Raw genomic sequence first — 19865 nt, 5'->3', positions numbered from 1 at the left:
GTCATCGATGTTTCTAACTCTCTATCTCTCTCCCTTCCTCTCTGTACAAAATCAATAAAATATATTTAAAAAATGTTATTATAATTAATCTCACAATAACTGTAGTTTCTATTATATTTAATAAATAACAAAGTGCAACTATAATCATAAAGAAAACATGAAATTTTTTTGAAGTTTAAAACACTGGGAAATACTAATCCGATTCTTTTCTTATTGTGTTTAAAAATAACAAAGTTGATCACCTTAATTATATTTTTAGGTGTGTAGTCCAATATCAAAAAACACTGATCTAATTTTTAATTCAATAATTCAAATAAGCCTTCTGCAAATGAGCCCCTTTAAACCTTAAATTTTGCATGAGAGATGTTTGTGTTGAAGAAAAAGGTGATTACTCCTCCCCACTCCCACCCCCCCCACCCCCGACACACACATCATTATTTGTGAATATTAGCCATGATACTGTTGTTTGTGAACCTACCAGTTCCAGAAACCCTGCACTGAAATCGAGCAGGCTGTCCCTCCGAAGTGACAGTGTCCTGAAGTGGGGTGATAATGGCAGGAGGATAAACTGGCATTTCCTGGTCAGGAGACACGACCTCTGGAACTAAAGAAAGGGGCCATAAGGTTTATCATGATTGAGTCACCTTACAGACCTCATGGAACGGAGCATGCTGATTTATCATAATTTATCTCACAGTGGAACACTTTCAGAGTTCCCAAGTTGGGTGGCAATCTATTTGCGTGAGCTCCAAATTGTATTTTTAAATGCACTGGGAGAATGCAAAATCTAGTTTCTTCGGTCTTATTATAAGCTAAGAAGTAGCAAGACATTCCTACCTTCCACTGAGAGTGAAGCTGAGGTTGTGGCAACTCCGTAGTCATTCTTGGCTTCGCAAGTATAAACAGCTGCATCCTCTGGGAAGGCCTCAATGAGCAACAGTGTGTACTCTTGCCCATCGTGGAGGAATTTACATTTGAAGCCAGTGGAAAGCAGCTGCTCTTCCTTGTACCAGGAAATTTTGGGCTGTGGTCTGCCAGAGATCACAGCACAGAAGCGGGCAGGTTTGCCAGACTGCACAGTAATAGGTTGGAGCTCCTGCAGAATTTGGGGTGGTTCTGGAGCTGAGGGTAAATGAAAACAAATAGCTCATGAAAAAGTGCAAAACCCACAGGAGAGCCCATGAAACTCTACATTAATTTGTTGCCAGGTGGTTACTCTTCTAGAAATAAAGGTTTGGAATTGTTACATCTTTGCTTGCCTCAGGATATTAGGACATTTGTTATGCTAAGAAGGGGAAAAACATTTGGAATGATGTCTTTAAGTAGAGGGAATAGCTTTAGAAAGATACTTTGAACATTTTGTATGGGGGTGGAGGGTGCTGAAAGCGTTTCTCAACAAAACAGGATTACCCCTGCTTCTATTAGGGACCGGGAGGGGGTATAGTGATGGCCAGTATCCTAAAGAATTCTAGAACAACTTCCACATACTATTTATTTTTAAAAGTAATTTGGGCACATCACGTAGTAAAATGTCTCATCTCATTCAGGTTTGTTTGGTAAATATTTGTGTATGTGTCATAGTCATCTCTTTATATACGGTGCCAGTGAAGTGTGTTTATACGTATGAAAGAATGAATGAATATTATTTTAGATGTAGTTAAATGTTTATATATATTTTAAAATCAGCTTTCCTGTTATGCTAATGAAAACATAATCTTGGTGTTGTGATGAGTGAGGGAAACTGGGTAATCCACAGAACACAGGAATAAAGAGAAATGACTTCTGTGAGGCTGGTTACTGATACTGCTTTTCTTCTCTGTACCTCATTTTCTCCATTATTAATCTCCTTCTCTCTCTCTCTCTCTCTCTCTCTCTCTCTCTCTCTCTCTCTCTCTCTCTCTCTCTCATGAGGAAAGTGTGTGGATTAATGGCATTCCTCTTAGGAGTTGATAGCATGTGAAATCCCCCCTCTGAAGCAAGAGCCCCTTGACCTAGACTCTAGAGCTTCGGGCAGAGAGAACACCATTCCACATGGCCTGTGACTCCCTAGGCCCTCTGTGGTCTCACAGGGGAGGACCTCTGGATTGTCCCAGGCTCTGTAGACTAGAGGCTGGAAAGGCTCCTATCACTAGGTAGTGCTGCCAGTACGTATGCAGTTAAGGATCTAGGTCAGACAACTAGAAGAGCTGAATCCATATCTAGAAACTGACTTGAGGTATAATTGACATTCCATGAATGTTCAATAGTGTTGACCAATCAATAAAAATCTAGCTGTCAGGGTTTTTTGGGGAATGACTTCTTAACTCTCATTTTAATAGCTGCCATCCCTTACCATAGATGTAATGTAAAAATAAAATAGATGTAACCACATGAGTACTCTAGGTTCTTTAGAAATTACACAGAAACTGTCAGAACTTTGGAAACTTAAATGGGAGGGTTATTCCAGATGGATCCACAAAACACGTTAACATCTCTACCTACCATTGACATAGAGGGTAACAGAACTCCTGTTCCTTCCGGCCACAAAGGTGTATTCACCGGCATCACTGTGCCTGGTCTCAGAGATAAACATCCGGTGGATTCTTCGCTCTACAACATACTGGTGACGTTCTTGAATTTGGAAATTGATTTCAATGCCATCTTTATACCAGTGGGCATCAACATCGTCTTCGTTGACCTCAAACTCAACGACAGCACGTTGTTTCTCAATAACCTTTAGATGAAGCAACATTAAAAAGAATATTGAAGCCCTGGTTTCCTTCCAGTTAACCTGTTCTTGAAAGTGCTTCTTTTTAAGCATGCAATTTTTAGACAATTTAAGTCAATAATTAAAATAGGAAATATGGGTTATGGACTATTGATGATTTCTCAAAGAACGTGGCATGTATACAATACCTGGACCTCCTTTTTAATGCTTCGGATGCGAACATCTCTGCCCTCCACAAAGAGATTGGCTGTGGACATGTTGCCTCCTGCCACCACGGTGTACTGTCCGGCATCGGACATCCGGGTGGATGGAATCAGAAGGCGGTGGACATATTTCTCCTTCTGTATCTTGATTCTATGGATGAAATGGAAATTGAAGGTTAATGTATGCCGACTGAGAGGACATGGGGAATTGGAACGTAGTAAGACCAAACAACCGACCTGTCCTCAATCTGCAGCTCTTGGCCATCTTTCATCCACTGGACAGTGATGTCAGGCTCGGAAACTTCACATTCAAACATGGCTCGCTTCTTCTCAAGCACCTTGATGTCCTTAATGTGTTTCCTAAATTCTATGTGACGAGCTAGAAAACAGCAGGTATAAAATTAACCTTTTCAGCAGCTTTAGGAAGACATAATTCACATACTATAAAATTTACCCACTTAAGTTATACGTGCCAGTGGCTTGAAGTGCATTCAGAGTTGTGCAACCATCACCACAATCAATTTTAGAATATTCTAGTTACCCTAGAAAGAAACTATGAGCCCCTCATTGATAACCCCTCACACCCCTTATTACTGTTTTGCCTCAGATGTAGGCCAATTTATATCTCTATACATATATGTATCCTGAAGGTTTCATGTAAATAGAATCATACAAAATGTAATCCTTTGTGACTAGCCTTTTCACTCAGCATGAAGTGCTCAGGGTTCATTCATGCTGTAGCATGTATCAGTACTTCCTTTTTATTGCTGGGTAATATTCCATAGCATGGATATACCACACTTCAATGATCCATCCACCCATTTATGCACTAACATTTTCTGCAGTGTGTTTGACATTGTTTTTATGCACAGGACACCTACAAAGCCATACCTTCCACATAAAGGGTGGCTGTCGACGTAGCCTTTCCCGCCACAAAGGTGTAATCAGCAGCATCTCCAAAGTGAACATTCCTGATGTTCAGGGAGTGGGTGAGCTTTTTGGTTCGCGTCTGGCACCTGTCCGTTGATTTGATTTCCACACCATTCTTTAACCATTTGTAAGAGATGCCCTCGTGGTTCACTGTCACCTCAAAGGTAATGGTGTCTTTTTCTTCAGCATTGATGTCCTTCAACATGGACGTGATCATGATTGCTGCAAAAGGGGAAGGAAAAACACCAGCGGAGACTTTATGTCAATAAAGTGTGCGTCATAACAGGTGCAGGATGAAAACCTGGCATGTATTTAGTATGTCTGGTAAGGCAACAACAGTTCAGAGATATGAGCTATGATACCTTCCAGGTACCTCTCTCTCTACAGAACAATGGCATGTGACAGGGGAATAGAAACTGCAAGTGACAGAAACTGGGGCATCATTATAGGTAGCCTTTCAATGTTACTCTAATTGGAAAATTTTATCTGGGTGGAGATAGTAGTGTTTAACTCAGTGCAATCTCTCAGTAAACCTTCCAGTCAAAGATTTTTCACTGGACCAAATGATCAGGGAAAAAAATGTGTAGCATACGGGATAACAATGATTCTACTAGATATCTCTTAGATTTTTTTTTTTCCTTTAACTTACGGGTTACTTTCAGGGTGGCGCTGACTTGGTCGTTGCCACAGACAAATGTGTATTCTGCCGAGTCCTCTGTGCTGGTGTTCATGATCATCAGCTGGTGGAGCTTTCCCTGCACCACAATCTTGAACTTCTCACTCATCTCAATCTCCACGCCATTCTTCAGCCACATGGCAGGGACGTTGAAGTGGGACACCTCACACTCAAAGGAGGCAGTTTTGGTCTCAGGCACCTCGATGCTTTTCATGGTTCTTGTTATATGTAATGCTTGGGGGGGAAATCAGAAAGCACTCCAGTTAATATATTTTCTTTGAAAGGCAGGTGAATCAAACAGACAAATGAAAACATGGTAATCGTCCAGGGAAACGCTGCGGGGCTGCCTAATACTTACTCTCCACAAAGAGTTTAGCTTTGCATTCCAGCTGTCCCACCATAGCTGTATATTCCCCAGCGTCCGAGGGGGCGATGTGCTGCAGCATCAGTTTGTGGACCTTCCTTTCTGAGACCAGCCTGTGTTTGTCGCTCGGCTTAATCTCCACATTCTTGTGGAACCATTTTACTGGAACTGTGTCGTGGGAAACACTCACTTCAAAGGCAACGGTGGCATTTTCCAAGGCTGTCACATCCTTTGGCTTTTTAATGATCTTGACGGCTGATAAGGAAAGTTGAAGGGATTCGGGGAAATGGTTAGCATCATGGTAACCATGAGTTGGCAACTTATACAGTATTTCTAAATCAACTTACTCTCAACGTGCAGCCTGGCACTGGCTCCTAGCCTTCCGAGCTTGAAGCCATAAACAGACTCGTCCATCATGGTACAGTTCTTAATCCTCAGAGAGTAAACGGTTCCTTTGACTGAGATGTCGTACTTGTCATTGGATTCCAGCACGACCCCGTTTTTGATCCACTGGATACCTTTCACGTTGGGGTGTGTTAGCTCGACTGTGAAAACGGCGTCCTGCGTCTCTGTCACTGTGAGGTTTTTCAATGTCTTCTTCACCTTGACAGCTGAAGATAAATTTATGGTCGGTTAAGAAAATAAGGACGATACATTTAAATTAATGAGTCCCAAATAAGAGCATTACCTGGTCATCTTACAAATGAATGGTTATCAAAAACTTTACAGATATGCAGTATCTTTGTTTGAAAAGACCCCTTGAGATTATTTAGGAAAACATGGGATCCAGTTTGAAATACACATCGGCAATAATTTTTCTATACTTGAATGGGAAGAAATTTGCAGAACCACACCCTAACAGCTTACTAGATTAATTGGAGAAGGGTGAAAATGAGAATATCTAATTTAGCTGTTCCCCAGCGCTGGAACCTGAGAAATGCTTCTTCGCACAAACACAACTCGTAAACAATGTGTATCTTGTGGTACATGGCTCAGAAAGAAGGCTCAGAGAGTCTTTAATGGTTCTATGAAATAAGAAGACTTAAGGCATCCAAAATGGTCTTGCCATTTGACATTAAAAACGGTAATTGACAAGAATGTATTGTGGCTGAAGCCGGTTTGGCTCAGTGGTAGAGCGTTGGTCTGTGGACTGAAGGGTCCCGGGTTCGATTCTGGTCAAGGGTATGTACATTGGTTGCGGGCACATCCCCGGTAGGGGGTGTGCAAGAAGCGGCTGGTCAATGTTTCTCTCTCATGGACGTTTCTAGCTCTCTATCTCTCTCCCTTCCTGTCTGTAAAAATTCAATAAAATATATTTTAAAAAAAAGAATGTAATGTGATTTGAAATGACAATTTTGTTACTGCATCACTGACCTTCAACTTTGAGATTAGCAGATGTTTTGGAGGTGGCCACCTGGTAGGTGTATTCTCCAATGTCATCTAATTTGGTGGCAGCAATGATGAGTCTCCTTTTGCGGCCATCAGATTCACTTTTGATGCTGGTACTTAGCGGCAGGTGCTTGCCATCCCTCAGCCATTCGCCTTCGGAATCAGGGTTGGCAACTTCACATTCAAATACCGCTTCCTGAGATTCAGCTACTGTCTGGTCTGTGAGTGGCTTGGAGATGGCCCCTCCTTTGGAACAAAAGAAATACAAGTGTGAGACCTTTAAAAATATTTATGCCATAAATAAATCTTTGGCCTTATCTACTTTAAAATGTCAAATTTTAAAACATGAATTTGAACATCATGAAATATCTAATACAATTATTTTAACCTATATTAAAAAGGTATCACAAGAACCCCTATTCTAAGGATGCAGGACTGATAACAAAGGGAAATGCTGGCATCAGAAAGGTTTTGCGAAGGAAAAGCAACTGTAAAGTTAATATGGAATTCTGAAAACCCTACTGTGCAGCATACCACAACAATTGCTCCTCCCTCAGAGGCATTTTACTTAGTCTTCTTCAGCACCTCTTCCTGGGAATATGTCTGATATTTGATTGGGGGAGGGGGGGGAATTGCTACACAAAATGGCCAAGGCATCAATGTTTTGTAAGATTAGGGATTCCTATGTACTAAAAATCACTGTTTTCATTTCTCCTATGAAATTTCATTTCTCCTATGAAATTCTCCCCTGTTGCCTCCAGTGCCATCATGCACTGACAGAAATAATGACTCCTTCAGCAAGTTAGTTCCTGATGCATCTGTCCCTCTCTAAATTGAGAATTCCTCGAGAAAAAGTATCATGCCTTATTCATTTCTGTGTTCTGAGTTTCTAGCAATGTCTGGCTATGGCAAGTAGTTTTAAGATTTTGGGTGAAATCACATAAGGGCTCATGGTTTATTTTTTTTGTTTTGTTTTGTTTCACACATTTAAAAAGATGTCATTTACATTAAATATATCAAAGTTCAGGATATAAAATTTTGTTTCAAAAAATTTTTCATAGTCAAATCTATGGGAAAACCTTACAATGTAATAAAATATAAACCATGCAAATTTCTTTCCAAATAAGAAACCCTGTTCTCATGCTTATATATGAGATGTCCTAGATAGCACAATTTAATCTCAATGTAATATCCCAATTCTTCAATATTTAAATCATAAAGAACCAAACAAATTAATGATGACTTTAGTTTTTTCCTGACATCTGACTTACATTTCTGATTCCTCATTATAAAGTTAAGGGTTTCTGCTGAATGAAAATAGTCTACTTCATAAGAAAGAAATACACAGACATACTGAGTTATATTTTTAAAATATTCCCTGGGTTCATAAGAAGTATGAAAGAAAATGCTTCTTTAGTGTAGGAAAATTTAAATAAAGCTCAATTCAACAAACACTTACTGATCCTCTCTCATACTGGAGTACACAAGGAAGAAAGAGAAGCAATTTCAGATTTTGGGAGCTTATACTCTAGTGCAAGAAGAAGAAATTGGGATAAGACAACTATATGGCAAGGAGTATGGAAAATGCACACATAAAGTGGTCCTGAGTTTGGAGGACTGAGATCTTCTACAAATGGGGAGATTGAGGAAGGCTTCACAGAGGAGAAAGCATGTGAGGTAGGTATTCCCGAAGGAACATTTGGAATTTAGGGAGTTCATGCCAGAGCTGAGCATACTACTGTAGGCTTTGAGAAGAGCATAAGCAGAGGCAGAGCAATGAGAAACTGATGGGAATTTGGCAGGAAATGAGCAACCACTTCTTTATGTTTAAACAACTGTCCCACATACGAACTTAGGTTAAGTGATAAATGGACCAACCTGCCACATTAAGTTTTCCAGATGTCATGTTTTCTCCAGCATAAAATGTATATTCTCCTTCATCATCTTTCATCATATTTTGAACTGTCAACTTATATATTTTTCCATGAGCTTCAATTTTATATTTAGAACTGGGTTTGATCTCTTTGTCCTTAAAATTCCATAAGACATCAATTCCTGAGTGGGTCAGCTCAACCTCAAGGACCACATTTTGGGTTTCTGTACAGGTAAGGTCACGAAGTCCTCTTATAATTTTAACTTCTGCAAAAAAGGTAAAATAATCACTCGGTTTATTATTACACCGGGAACACAGAATGCTTAAAATGATGCTAGGTTAAATGGGAGAATCCTTACTTTCTACAGAGAGTTTACAGCTGGTTTCAACTCTGCCAACCATCAGCGTGTAAGGTCCTTCATCTGAAGCATGGGTCCGGTTAATCACCAGTCGCTGCTTAGTGCCTTTGACAATGGCTTGCACGCGATCATCAGGCTTGATCTGTTCGTCATTTAAATACCACTTAACAGAAGTCACATCCGGGACGGAGACCTTACATTCGAGAACAGCCTTGGTACCCTCAAGCACATTAACATCCTTTAGAGGTGTGATCACATCGACACCTGCAAAGCCACAGACACACATATGAAATATTTATGAATATAGATTCTGTTTTAAAAGTCTGTTTATGAAAGCTCCTGCCTCACTTGACAATGTACACAGAAAACCATGTTAGTTGCACTCACTGTAGACAGAGACACGCCCACTGGTTGACATTCCCAGGGATGGAATGGTGAAGGAGTAATTCCCAGCGTCCTCCTTGGTCATGTCTTCAATGAGCAGCATGTGCGACTGTTTGTCGATCACAATGTGAACCCTGTCACTGGGCTGCACTTCTTGGCCGTCTTTCATCCAGACACCTTCCACATTTTCCAAGGAGACTTTAACTTCCAGTTGAACAATGTCCCCCTCACAGACTTTTTGATCACTGAGTCCTTGTAGGATAGCAATGGGGCGGGCTGTAAAAGATGGGGAGAAAATAAATTTTATAACCATTGTTTGTCAATAAGCCACATGATGCTCCCTGCAGACCCAAAAGAATGGGGAGACTTACGTTTCATCTTTAGTTTACAAGTGGTCTTTTTCCCGTCAACAACAAAGCTGTATTCTCCTTGGTCCTCTTTGGTCACATCCTTGACTGTGAGGTTCTGACGTCCACGGCGAGATGTGATTGAGTATTTGCCATTGGATTTAAGCTCCACATCATTGTGATACCATTTGCCTTCTATGTTTTCTGGGGTTATAATGCACTCTAACTCTCCTGAAAATGATTCTGGAACTTCTATGTCCTCAAGTTCTTTTATAAATTCAATAACTGCACCTGAGGCATAAGATAGAAAGAAGTTAATTTCTCTGGAAAGTTATTCATAAAGACTGAGCATAGGGAACATTCCTTGTATATCTCTTATCTCTTCCATACTATCAGGAATATTCTTAATATCTACCTGCTGATAGGTTGAGAAATAAATATTAGATAAAAAGGAATTACTTTAATTTTTAAATTATTTTTAAAGCATAGACTTATATTTCAATGAGAAAATTAAAATATAAGGCATAAAACCTTGCTTATTAAAAATCCAAATTGTCAATATTCTTAATTAATAGTATAAGTTCATGATTCTTTCTATTGAGCTTATATACAACTAGAGGTTCAGTGCACGGTATGGGGGGGGGGGGGGGCTCAGCCCAGCCTGCACCCTCTAGCACTCCAGGAACCCTCAGAGCATGTTAGTCAGATATCCTTAGCACTGCTACAGAGCAGGAGAAGCTCCCTCTACTGCTGCCTTTGTGCTCACCAGCCATAAGCCTGGCTTCTGACTGAGTGGCGCTCTCCCTGTGGGAGCGCATTGACCTCCAGGGGGCAGCTCTTGCATTGAGCATCTGCCCCCTGGTGGTCAGTGCGTGTCATAGTGGCCAGTCATTCTGCAGTTTGGTCAATTTGCATATTACCCTTTTATTATATAGGAATCCTAACTAATTCTTTATATGAAGGGAAAATTGCCTAGATAATTTTTTTTTCCAGATATTAAGGCTGACTTTATAACTTAAGTAAACATTGAAAGAATCATTTATTACCTTCAACAATAAGTTTAGCAGTTGTCTTTACATTTTCATCTTCCACAAGCACACAGCTGTAGTCTTCAGCATCAGCTGTATCAATGGTCAGAATGGAGAGGAAGTGAACCTTCCTGTCAGAGTGCATCCTGTATTTATCTCCTGACTTGATCTCCACTCCATCTTTATACCATTTCACTTTGACAAATGGCTCTGAAGTTTCACATTCAAAGGTTGCCATGGTGTCTTTTTCCTTAGCAACAACATCTTGTAATTCCTGGGTGAAAGTGATCAATTGCTTGGCTATAAGAAAAGGAAAAACACACACACACACACACATATTGCATTAAATTGAAAGTTCGAATAATGGGAAATAAAAATAAACAAACTAGTGAATATTCATGGATAAATAGAGAGACCCATCAAATGAACAAAATTTGAATTACCTTGGACAAGTAAGAATGCGTGGCTTGAGGTTTCCCCAGCTATGTTGATGGCTTTTACCATGATGCTGGCAGAGTCCTCAGAAGTCACATCTCTTATGACCAATTCACAAACATTGTCTTCGGGCCAGTACCAGTAGACTCGGTCAGAGCGTTCAATCTTGACACCATTTTTGTACCATTCACATTCGGGATCTGGTTTTCCCACGACTCTGACCCGGAAGTGTGCATCAGATCCTTGGCCCACTGTTTGGCTTTGGATTCTTTCAAAGATTTTGGGGGCTTCCATACTAGGACTTAGTTCAACCCTATCAGGTTTAAAAGTTGGAATAGTGATTTTGCCCTCTTCCACAAGGGCTTTCTTCTCCTCTTCAGTTAGCTCTTTGGTCCAATGGAGAAGTTCATCTTTTGTCTTTTTAAGGAGTTCTTCATAGGATTCATCCTTTTTACGAGACTTGAGCTCCACAGCAGTGATGGCTTCATAATATCCTTCCTCTGTTCTGCGCTTGAATTTGCTGCGCAGCTCTTCTGATTCCTCAGACACTTTTTCATGGGTGATTCGCTCGGCCCTTTTCAACTTCACAATTTCCTTGGCTTCAGTGGTGTCAACGGGTCTATCTACCTTTTGTACCTCAAACTGAAGTTTCCCAGATTCGTGTACATGAAACTCAGGCTTTGGTTCAGGAGCTCGCCTGAGGACAGACCTAAAATCTTCCCTCTGCTGGATCTCAAGTTTCACTTTATGCTCTGTCACACCTTCAGGATTTTCTGCGGTGACTTTGACTTCACCTGTATCATATGATTTGCAGTCCACAATGTCCAGATAATGAATGCCATCGTAGCGAACTCTGAACCTCTTGCTTTTGCGGATGAGCTGTCCATTGAGGTACCAGTTGACTTTGGGCTGAGGGTAACCTGTCACTCGGCAACGGAATCTAGCAGTCTCCCCTTCAAGTACTCTTACCGGCTCTGGGAACAAGACGATGTCTGGCTTCTGCTTCTCTTTTTGATCTATCGTCACACCTGTAAGAGCACCTTCATGAGCCATCCTCTCTAATTCTTCAATCCTCTGTAAGCCTTTCCTGCCCTCAGGCAATTGAGTTTCTTCCACCAGACTTTTCTCATCTTTAACAATGAGGGTGGCAGATGTGTGATCCGTTCCATATTTGTTAGTGGCTCTGCAGGTAATGATGCCACTGTCTCTAGAATATGCAACTCCATAATCAAGGCTGCAATACCCAAACTCATTGATCATCCGAAGCCTGTTGGCTGCTTCCAGTGGTTTCCCATCGTGGAGCCATTCCACCACCATCGTTGGGTCACCAATGGGTGTCAGCCTGCATTCAAAGTGGGCAGGCCCAAAGCGCTTGAGTCTTAAGGAAGTGAGTTTTTTCTTAAAAAACGGTTTCTGTTGTTTCTCTTTGTCATAGAGGTCACCCTCCTCCCATTGCTCTTGACCGTATCGCAAATGCAAGGGCTCCAGCTCTGGGGCTGCAATTTCCTTCGCTCTATATGTCCCTCTTGGGATGATTAGTCTCCTCTCAGGTTCAGGCTCTGCAAACTCAACTTCCACATTGACTTTGCATCTTGTAGTATCTCGGCCAGCCCTATTGATAGCAGTTGCAGTATACCAGGCTGAGTCTTGGCTGACAGTGGAATCAATTTTAAGGGCAGCTTCTCCCTTGGTTCCTTCAATTCTACAACAAACAAACAAACAAACAAACAAAGTTAAAAACAAAACAAACAAAAAAATTACTAATACAGAAGTAGTAGTTGCTTCTTTGGTTATTGGATTTGCAGAATGGACTTAGTAATATTATTCCCAAGCAAAGTTACCTGATTTTTGGATATTTATGAGGTAGAATGATTTCACTGTTTTTCAACCATACGATGTCAGGGTTAGGGTTACCCGTAGCTCTGACTTTCATTTCAAGTCGGGAACCCTCCTTTATATTGACATTTCTCAGTTTTTCCACAAACACTGGTTTAATCTGATGTTCCACAGCTGAAAGAGAGAGAGGTCATGATTTAGAGTGAACAGGGCTGAAATACCTGTCCAAAACCCAAGTGATAAAGTAATTTCTTTTTTAATTTAAAAGCAAATACCTTCCACAGTTAAAGTTACTGAAATGGACGATTTGCCCGCCCTGTTTTGGGCAACCACAGTCCATTCTCCAGAATCACTGGGTTCTGTCGGGACAATAATCAGTGATTGGGTACCATCTTCTTTAATGACCACTTTATGTGTATAGTCATTGACAACTTGCTCGCCTGTCAAAAAGTAAATGAAAAAGAAAAAGATGGTTAAAATAGTTTTTTTAAATTGTTGGGCAACACGTATACACTTATTTTTGGGTTTAAGAATTTGTGAGAAGAAACTTATCATACCATTATGAAACCAGAAGGTCTCTGGCATAGGTCTACCCACAACCTTTAGGTCAAATCTGGCAGTTTGTCCTTGTAAACATTTGAAAGAAGCAGGTTTTAACACAAAGACTGGCTTATACAGTCTCTCGAGTTGTGATTCATCTGTTTCTTCCAGCCTACGTCCAGGGGACATCCGTGCAGGGGACATCCGGGCAGGGGACATCCGTGCAGGAGACATGCGTATAGGAGACCTGCTCACTGAACGCGGAGAGACAGACCTGGAAAACAAAGGACATATTTTCATGAATCATAGAGAAAATTCAGCAAAATAAACAAACCTCTGTTTCTTGTTCATCAATGTCATTTTATAATTTACTTCTGTATGTTACAGAAGGCACCTCAAACCCACTGGGATCTAAAATGGAATATATTAGCATAACCCCCCAAACTACATTTTTTTCATATATCCTCAATCCAGTCAGTAATCATTTAGCATAGCCAGGTATTCAGGGACTCAGAATCTTGGAATGATCCTTATTACTGTTTTTCTCTTACCACCTTGACTTAGTAAGTCATCAACCCATTTTGATTCCACTTTTAAAACATCTCAATAAAGATTGGTTGGTTAAACAAACCAATGCATAAGAAAAAAGATTAACATGTGTTCTTACCCAACAGGAGGAAAAACATAAAAATTATATTTGAAAATAAAATCCTATCTTTCCATTGCAGCTAGAATGGCGTGGATGGGATAACCCTACAGGCTGGGTAAACTAAGGCAGTTTTCACAGGATCGCAGAGATTCAGCATGCCCACTTTCAAACTAGATATAATAATCCCTATATTGCAGCATTATTGTATAAATTAGGGCTAACATGTAAAATATGATGTTAGATAAACCTTATAGCCTTCATTATATTAGTTATAACACTGACAAAATGAAGAATGCGCTACAGTGAAGAAAATGCTTTGCTCATCTTACATAGGGGCAAGAAATAAAATCTCTTGGCAATTACTGGCAGGTTTCTGTGCTGTCTCACTCAGCCTTCACCCCAAACCTCTTCCTACACCTCATCTCCCTACATACTATAGCAATTTGCCATTGGATATTTAGTATTTTAAATAATTTAAATATTAATCAACCTAAATTATTATGGGTCTTACCTGATTCTGCTCATTGGCTCTGGTGTGGGCATGTACATCGGAGCACTAAGTGGAGCAGCAGGCTCCACATACAACTTCCCGGAGCAGATGGCATTTCCTTTCATGTTGCTGGCAAATGCAGTATAGATGCCCTCATCTTCTGGAAGAACGACAGGTATGCGCAGACTAGCTCTGCCATCTTGTAGAAAGTCCATTTGGTATCTCTCTCCATGCCTAATGCGCTTGCCATCTTTGTACCACGCAATCTGCAAGTAATATGTACAGGTGAATTAAACATAGATAAAACAGTTACAATGTAACCTAGTTGTATCTTCATTGTGGCACGGAGGTATGACAAATGGTTCTACTTTACCTTGGGTAATGGATAGCCAGACATCTTGCAGTGAAAGGTAACACCCATCCCCTCAAGAATCCTGTAATTCTTGATTCTTAAGTCAAATCCTGCTTCCACAGCTTCGGATTCAGAAATGTCAACTGCCATCTTTTCTTCTCCATCTTCTTCAAGAAGTTCTTCTAGTGTAGTCTTTATTATTCTATATTCAATTTCTTTAATAAGCCTCTCTTCAAAGGAAGAAATGTGGAATTCCTATATAGCAAAAAAAGATGATAGTTTGTTAAAAAGATATATCCTCACTGTTAGAAATTCTTTAAGGTTATTAGTTTCAGAGATAAGGACTGATGAAAGTTTCTAACTAGGAGAAAACTTTAGAAAGTTCTTTTGTTTTTAATCTGCATTACAATCATCTTTGCTGGTTCACATTGTGGCATTTTGGGTAAATGATAGTCTAAAAGTGTGTTACAAAAGTTCAGATGTTTATCATACAAACAAAGAGATCTTGGCAGTAATGAACATGGTCATGCTAATATATATATATATATATATATATATATATATATATATATATCCCTATTTCTAAAGTCATATTTTGTTGTATATATGAAATCTGTTTCTAAAGTCATACGTGCAACATGTCATGAAAATGAAGAAAGCTTATCAGCAGTGAACCTGGGCCAATTAATCACAATCTAACTGACCCCATCACTTGACAATGAAATTATTTTAAAATGGGGGGGGGGGGGTGTTATAGGAGGAAAGCTTAATTTGTAAAAGGGTTTACATCTCATTATTTTTATACTCACTTGGTCAATGAAATTATTAAAAAGGAGGGGATTATAGGTTGTAAAAGTGTTTACATTTCATTATTTTATACTCACTTGATCTTCTACAAAAGTTCTGACCATTACAGTATCTTTGGCCATTTTCTTCCTAATTAAGGCCTGTTCTTTTTCATACTCTTTTTCATAGTCAGCATATCCAAATCCAGGTGCTATTTCTCCAACTTTAGGTTCTTGCACAAAGGCAGTCATTTGTGTCTGATAAAACATTTCTTGCTGAGACTTCATCAGTAAGTCATAATCAGCTAGGAGTGAAGAATATAAGTTACTTTTCAATGTTTTTATGTAAAAGCCTTCATCCCATTGTTCACTCAGCAAGCCCCATACTAGGAAAAGTTGGTAACCAACTTTTTCCAATTTTTTCCCCCAAAAAAGTACTCAATAAATATTTTAGATTGAATTTTCAAAACCAAACAAGTCAAACCAGTCCCTATTATTGTAGCAACAATTTCATATTAGCAGTCAGTCCTTTGGGATGTATCCTGGAGGTCTTTATAATTTCCTGCATGGCTTTTGGCAATTATTTTACCTTTCTGGATTTTGAGTTCTTTCTCTGCTAATTGAGAATAATATCCTAACCTTCATTTAAGGGGTGTTGTGCAGATCAAATTAGATAGAGCATGTGATGGTCACTGTAAATGCGAACAGCTAAACAAAGATAATGGTGACTCACAGATACATTTTATTTGGCCTGAATTCTATTACAATTTTTTTTCAAATTATTTACAAACTTGAAAATCATGATTTCCAGCTTTTCTATAAAATATCAGAAACTCTAGTAAAATAGAGTCTGGTACAAGTGTGCCTGGCAATAACACACTAGAGACAGGACACTACCGCCCCTTTGAGTCAGGGCATAAACTCTCCAGCTTGCCATTGTCTTCCTTGTGCTCATCGATATCATCTACCTGCCTGGGTCTAGGAGTTAACTGTATTTAGAATCCCTTTATCTTCAAAGGCATGATATGCAACAAATGAATGCCACCAAATAGAAAATATTACTATTAGAAGTTCAATACCAGTATGGTTTTTGAGGCCTGGATAGTATTATGCTAAGTGAAATATAAGCCAGGCAGAGAAGGATAAGTATCACATGATCTCCCTCAGATGTGAAATCTAATGAACAACACAAACTAATGAACAAAATAGATCCAGAGACATAAAAGCATGGAATAGACTTTCAAATCTCAGAGGAAAGGTAGGGATGGGAAGAGATCAACCAAAGAACTTGTATGCACATATGCATAACCCATGGACACAGATGATAATGTGGTGAAGGCCTGGGGCAGGAGGTGGTGGTGGGCTAGAACGGGTCAATAGGGGGAAACAGGGGACATATGTGATACTTTCAACAATAAAGATTTAGAAAGCTAAAATATGAAAAATATTTCCTATTATGGCTAAGCCGAAGAAGGGGAGCAGTTGAGACAGAACCAGTATCAGAACCAGGGTACTACAACAGGCCTTTCAACAAATACATAGCCCTGCTACCTCCATGTGTTTGTGCTCTTATCATGCACATAAGTACTAGTTAGAGTTGCACTGACCTTCTCCAAGCAATGAGGCAGATGCAGAAGTTTCTCCATGCTTATTACGAATAACAATAGTGTATTCTCCAGCATCATCGGCAAAAGTCATTGAAATCACCAGTTTGCACTCACCGGTTTGTTTGTTGTAAATCACTTTGTGTCTTTATGGAAATAAACAAACAAAACCTTCAGTCATATAATAATCCTTATGTAACTGTGCTATAAAATTCAATGATCCTAAGCATGTGACTAAGCACTATCATAGACGAAGCACTACTTAGAAAATTGTGGAAAATACATGGATATGAGTAATGAGGGACATGAACACTCTATAAAATAAATAATATAATACTACTGAAATCAGGCATATGGAAATAAGTGGCTGCAAATATGTTTAATTGTAGCAAATTTATTAGCATTACTTTTCTTGTATAACTATCATCACATGACTCTTAGTCTCTTATCTTTTAGTGACTTAATTATGTGTTTTTGTTATAAATTGTCTCAGATTCTTTCAGGAAAAGTGTGTGTGTGTGTGTGTGTGTGTGTGTAAATATCTGTAAATATATACATTTTCTCTATTTCACTAGCACTATAAATGAACCAAACTAGAATGTAAAGAAATATATCTTCTATCTACTTTGTCAGATGACTTTGTTTTTCAATAAGACTTTGTACAAACATATGAAAATACACCATGAAGGCTCCATAGTGAAAGAGACTACCTTCAGGGAATGGTGCTGTAAGTATATTCTACTTCTCTCTAGGCTTCATATACATACCATGCATATCACAGAGAACTCTATATCATTCAGCCATTAACATACCTATATCCAGAGGTTAGAGGAACCCCAGATTTTTTCCAGTAGACATGGGGCTTTGGGTTGCCACCAATCTGGCATTCAAATACCACACTCCCCCCTTCCACCAGTTTCTGGATCACTGGTTTTGAAATGAAGAAAGGAGCAGCAGGTTCCCCAGGCTCGGCTCGGTCTTCCATGATGCTAGTGTCAGTCATTACCACATCTCGTGACTCCACAAAGCTGGGAATAGAATTTCCTCACATTAGCTTCTGGACTGTAAATTTCTAATACTAAATGGACTGAAAAAAAATCAAGACTATATATATTGACTCTTGAACAAAGTGGGGCTTAGGAACACCAACACCACAGTGCAATTCATGTATATCTTTTTTAAAAAACATATATTTTATTGACTTCAGAGAGGAAGGGAAAGGGAGGGAGGGAGCTAGAAGCATCAATGATGAGAGAGAATCATTGATTGGTTGCCTCCTGCATGTCCCCTACTTGGGATCGAACCCTGGGCATGTGCCCTTGACCAGAATGGAACTTGAGTCCCTTCGGTCCACAGGCTGACACTGTATCCACTGAGCCAAAATGGCTAGAGCCATGTATATCTTTTGACTCTAAATTCAGCTTTTCCTTTCCACAGGTTTCAAATTCACAGATGCAACCAAACAGACTGAAAATAGCATTTTCAATTTGCTATTGGGAATCTGTGGTTGGGAATGTGAAAATACTGTTTTTGATTCCAAGTTGGTTGAATCTGCAGATGCAAAACCTAACAGACACAAGGGTTGACTGTATGTATTGAAAACACCCATGTGTCAGTGAACCCATACTTCAAATCCCTGTTGCTCAAAGATTGACTAGAACGAAAGCTCATTAAACAAAAGAATGTTTTACCGTTTCTCTTCTGTGGTAAACTTCTCGGTCATGGTTGTGGTTTCTTTTTCAAACTCTTCTGACACTGGAAAAAGATAGAAGTTTCTCATTAAAGTCAGGCACTTAGTCCATTTTGTTAGTGACCCTGCTTAACGTAACAATTTAAGTTGACTCCATAACCTCCCGTCCTGCCCCCACTCCAAAAGGGGACACCACTGGGAAGTGTGCAGAGACCCTACTGTTCAAGGAAGTGTCGGCTGGGAGTGATGAGTGAGTGACAGCTGTATGCAAGGACATGGGAGCATGGCCACTCACCCTGCACAGCCAGGAAGCAGGAGGTGCTGACGGTCCCAGCCTCGTTCACAGCACTGCAGGTAAATCGCCCACTGTCTTCGGCAAAGGCTTCCCGAATCATAAGCCGAGCAATTCCACTCTGGAAGGTTATCTGGAAGTCAATGGAGCTTTCTATTTGGTAGTCTTCCCTGTACCATGTCACTTTGGGGGATGGGTATCCAGAGATGTGGCACTCCAAGGTGACGGATTCACCTTCTATAACAGTCACATTTTTTAAGCCCTGAAGAGAAAGAGAGAAAAAGAATGTAATATTGATAAGTGTGCATTTTCATTCATCATCTCTATATGTTATGGCAGATGTGGGGGTTTGAAGTACATTCTAATGGCCATAAATGGTTTTTTAAGATCGGCACTTTAGAAATGTTAGCAGAGATTCCTTTTGGAAATTGGAATAATCCCAAGTTGAAATAAATAAATATATAAATAAAGCAAGGTGTTTCCGACTTGTTAAGATGGAATTATATTGATGCCAAATAACTCCATATGAAGGTAACTCCATACCCTCTGTGATTCTCACATACTCAGACCTTAACAAAGCCTGAAGGCTCAGCAGCATGTGCTGCCTCTTCAACAAAGCTTTCCAAGCTATCCCCAATTCTAAGTATCGAATAATTGACTCTTCTTAGCGATCCTCCCTTTGTGGAGGTGCTTATCACTTCCTGTATTTTATCTTGCTTGTTTAGGACATTTTCCCTGACAGTCAGGCAAAAGTTTCAGAAGGCTACATCTCTTTCTCTATCTCCACACTTTCCTCTAATGCACATGTGTCAAACACAAGGCCCGCGGGCCAAATCCGTCCCGCCAGGCCTTGCAATGTGGCCCGCACCGCGCTGTCATCACTGCACTCCGCTGCGTTTCCATCACAATGACAGTTTATGACTGTTCAGTAA

The 19865-nt window shown here is 39.9% G+C and overlaps 1 protein-coding gene across 2 annotated transcripts in view; it reads right to left on the bottom strand.

The window, feature by feature from the left end:
- Nucleotides 1–19865, bottom strand: part of TTN (titin) — a 276330-nt gene that overhangs the window by 232238 nt on the left and 24227 nt on the right. For both annotated transcript variants that reach the window (XM_036422278.2, XM_045575224.1), the window contains 26 exons: nt 18937–19195; nt 18643–18706; nt 17764–17979; nt 16955–17097; nt 15447–15652; nt 14584–14817; nt 14232–14476; nt 13089–13345; nt 12807–12971; nt 12537–12705; nt 10704–12397; nt 10279–10560; nt 9257–9523; nt 8889–9161; nt 8502–8765; nt 8148–8408; nt 6255–6515; nt 5228–5491; nt 4875–5135; nt 4490–4750; nt 3802–4062; nt 3148–3289; nt 2896–3061; nt 2482–2713; nt 838–1122; nt 479–604 (listed from right to left, as the gene is read on the bottom strand). In XM_036422278.2, coding sequence (XP_036278171.1) covers nt 479–604; nt 838–1122; nt 2482–2713; nt 2896–3061; nt 3148–3289; nt 3802–4062; nt 4490–4750; nt 4875–5135; nt 5228–5491; nt 6255–6515; nt 8148–8408; nt 8502–8765; nt 8889–9161; nt 9257–9523; nt 10279–10560; nt 10704–12397; nt 12537–12705; nt 12807–12971; nt 13089–13345; nt 14232–14476; nt 14584–14817; nt 15447–15652; nt 16955–17097; nt 17764–17979; nt 18643–18706; nt 18937–19195 — 7258 coding nt within the window. The remainder of the gene's footprint in view (nt 1–478; nt 605–837; nt 1123–2481; nt 2714–2895; nt 3062–3147; nt 3290–3801; nt 4063–4489; nt 4751–4874; nt 5136–5227; nt 5492–6254; nt 6516–8147; nt 8409–8501; nt 8766–8888; nt 9162–9256; nt 9524–10278; nt 10561–10703; nt 12398–12536; nt 12706–12806; nt 12972–13088; nt 13346–14231; nt 14477–14583; nt 14818–15446; nt 15653–16954; nt 17098–17763; nt 17980–18642; nt 18707–18936; nt 19196–19865) is intronic.

The sequence above is a fragment of the Pipistrellus kuhlii genome, unplaced genomic scaffold (assembly GCF_014108245.1).
Source record: "Pipistrellus kuhlii isolate mPipKuh1 unplaced genomic scaffold, mPipKuh1.p scaffold_m20_p_7, whole genome shotgun sequence".
Classification (NCBI taxonomy): domain Eukaryota; kingdom Metazoa; phylum Chordata; class Mammalia; order Chiroptera; family Vespertilionidae; genus Pipistrellus; species Pipistrellus kuhlii.
The sequence above is the reverse complement of the archived record's forward strand: the minus strand, read 5'-3'. Positions and strand labels throughout refer to the sequence as shown.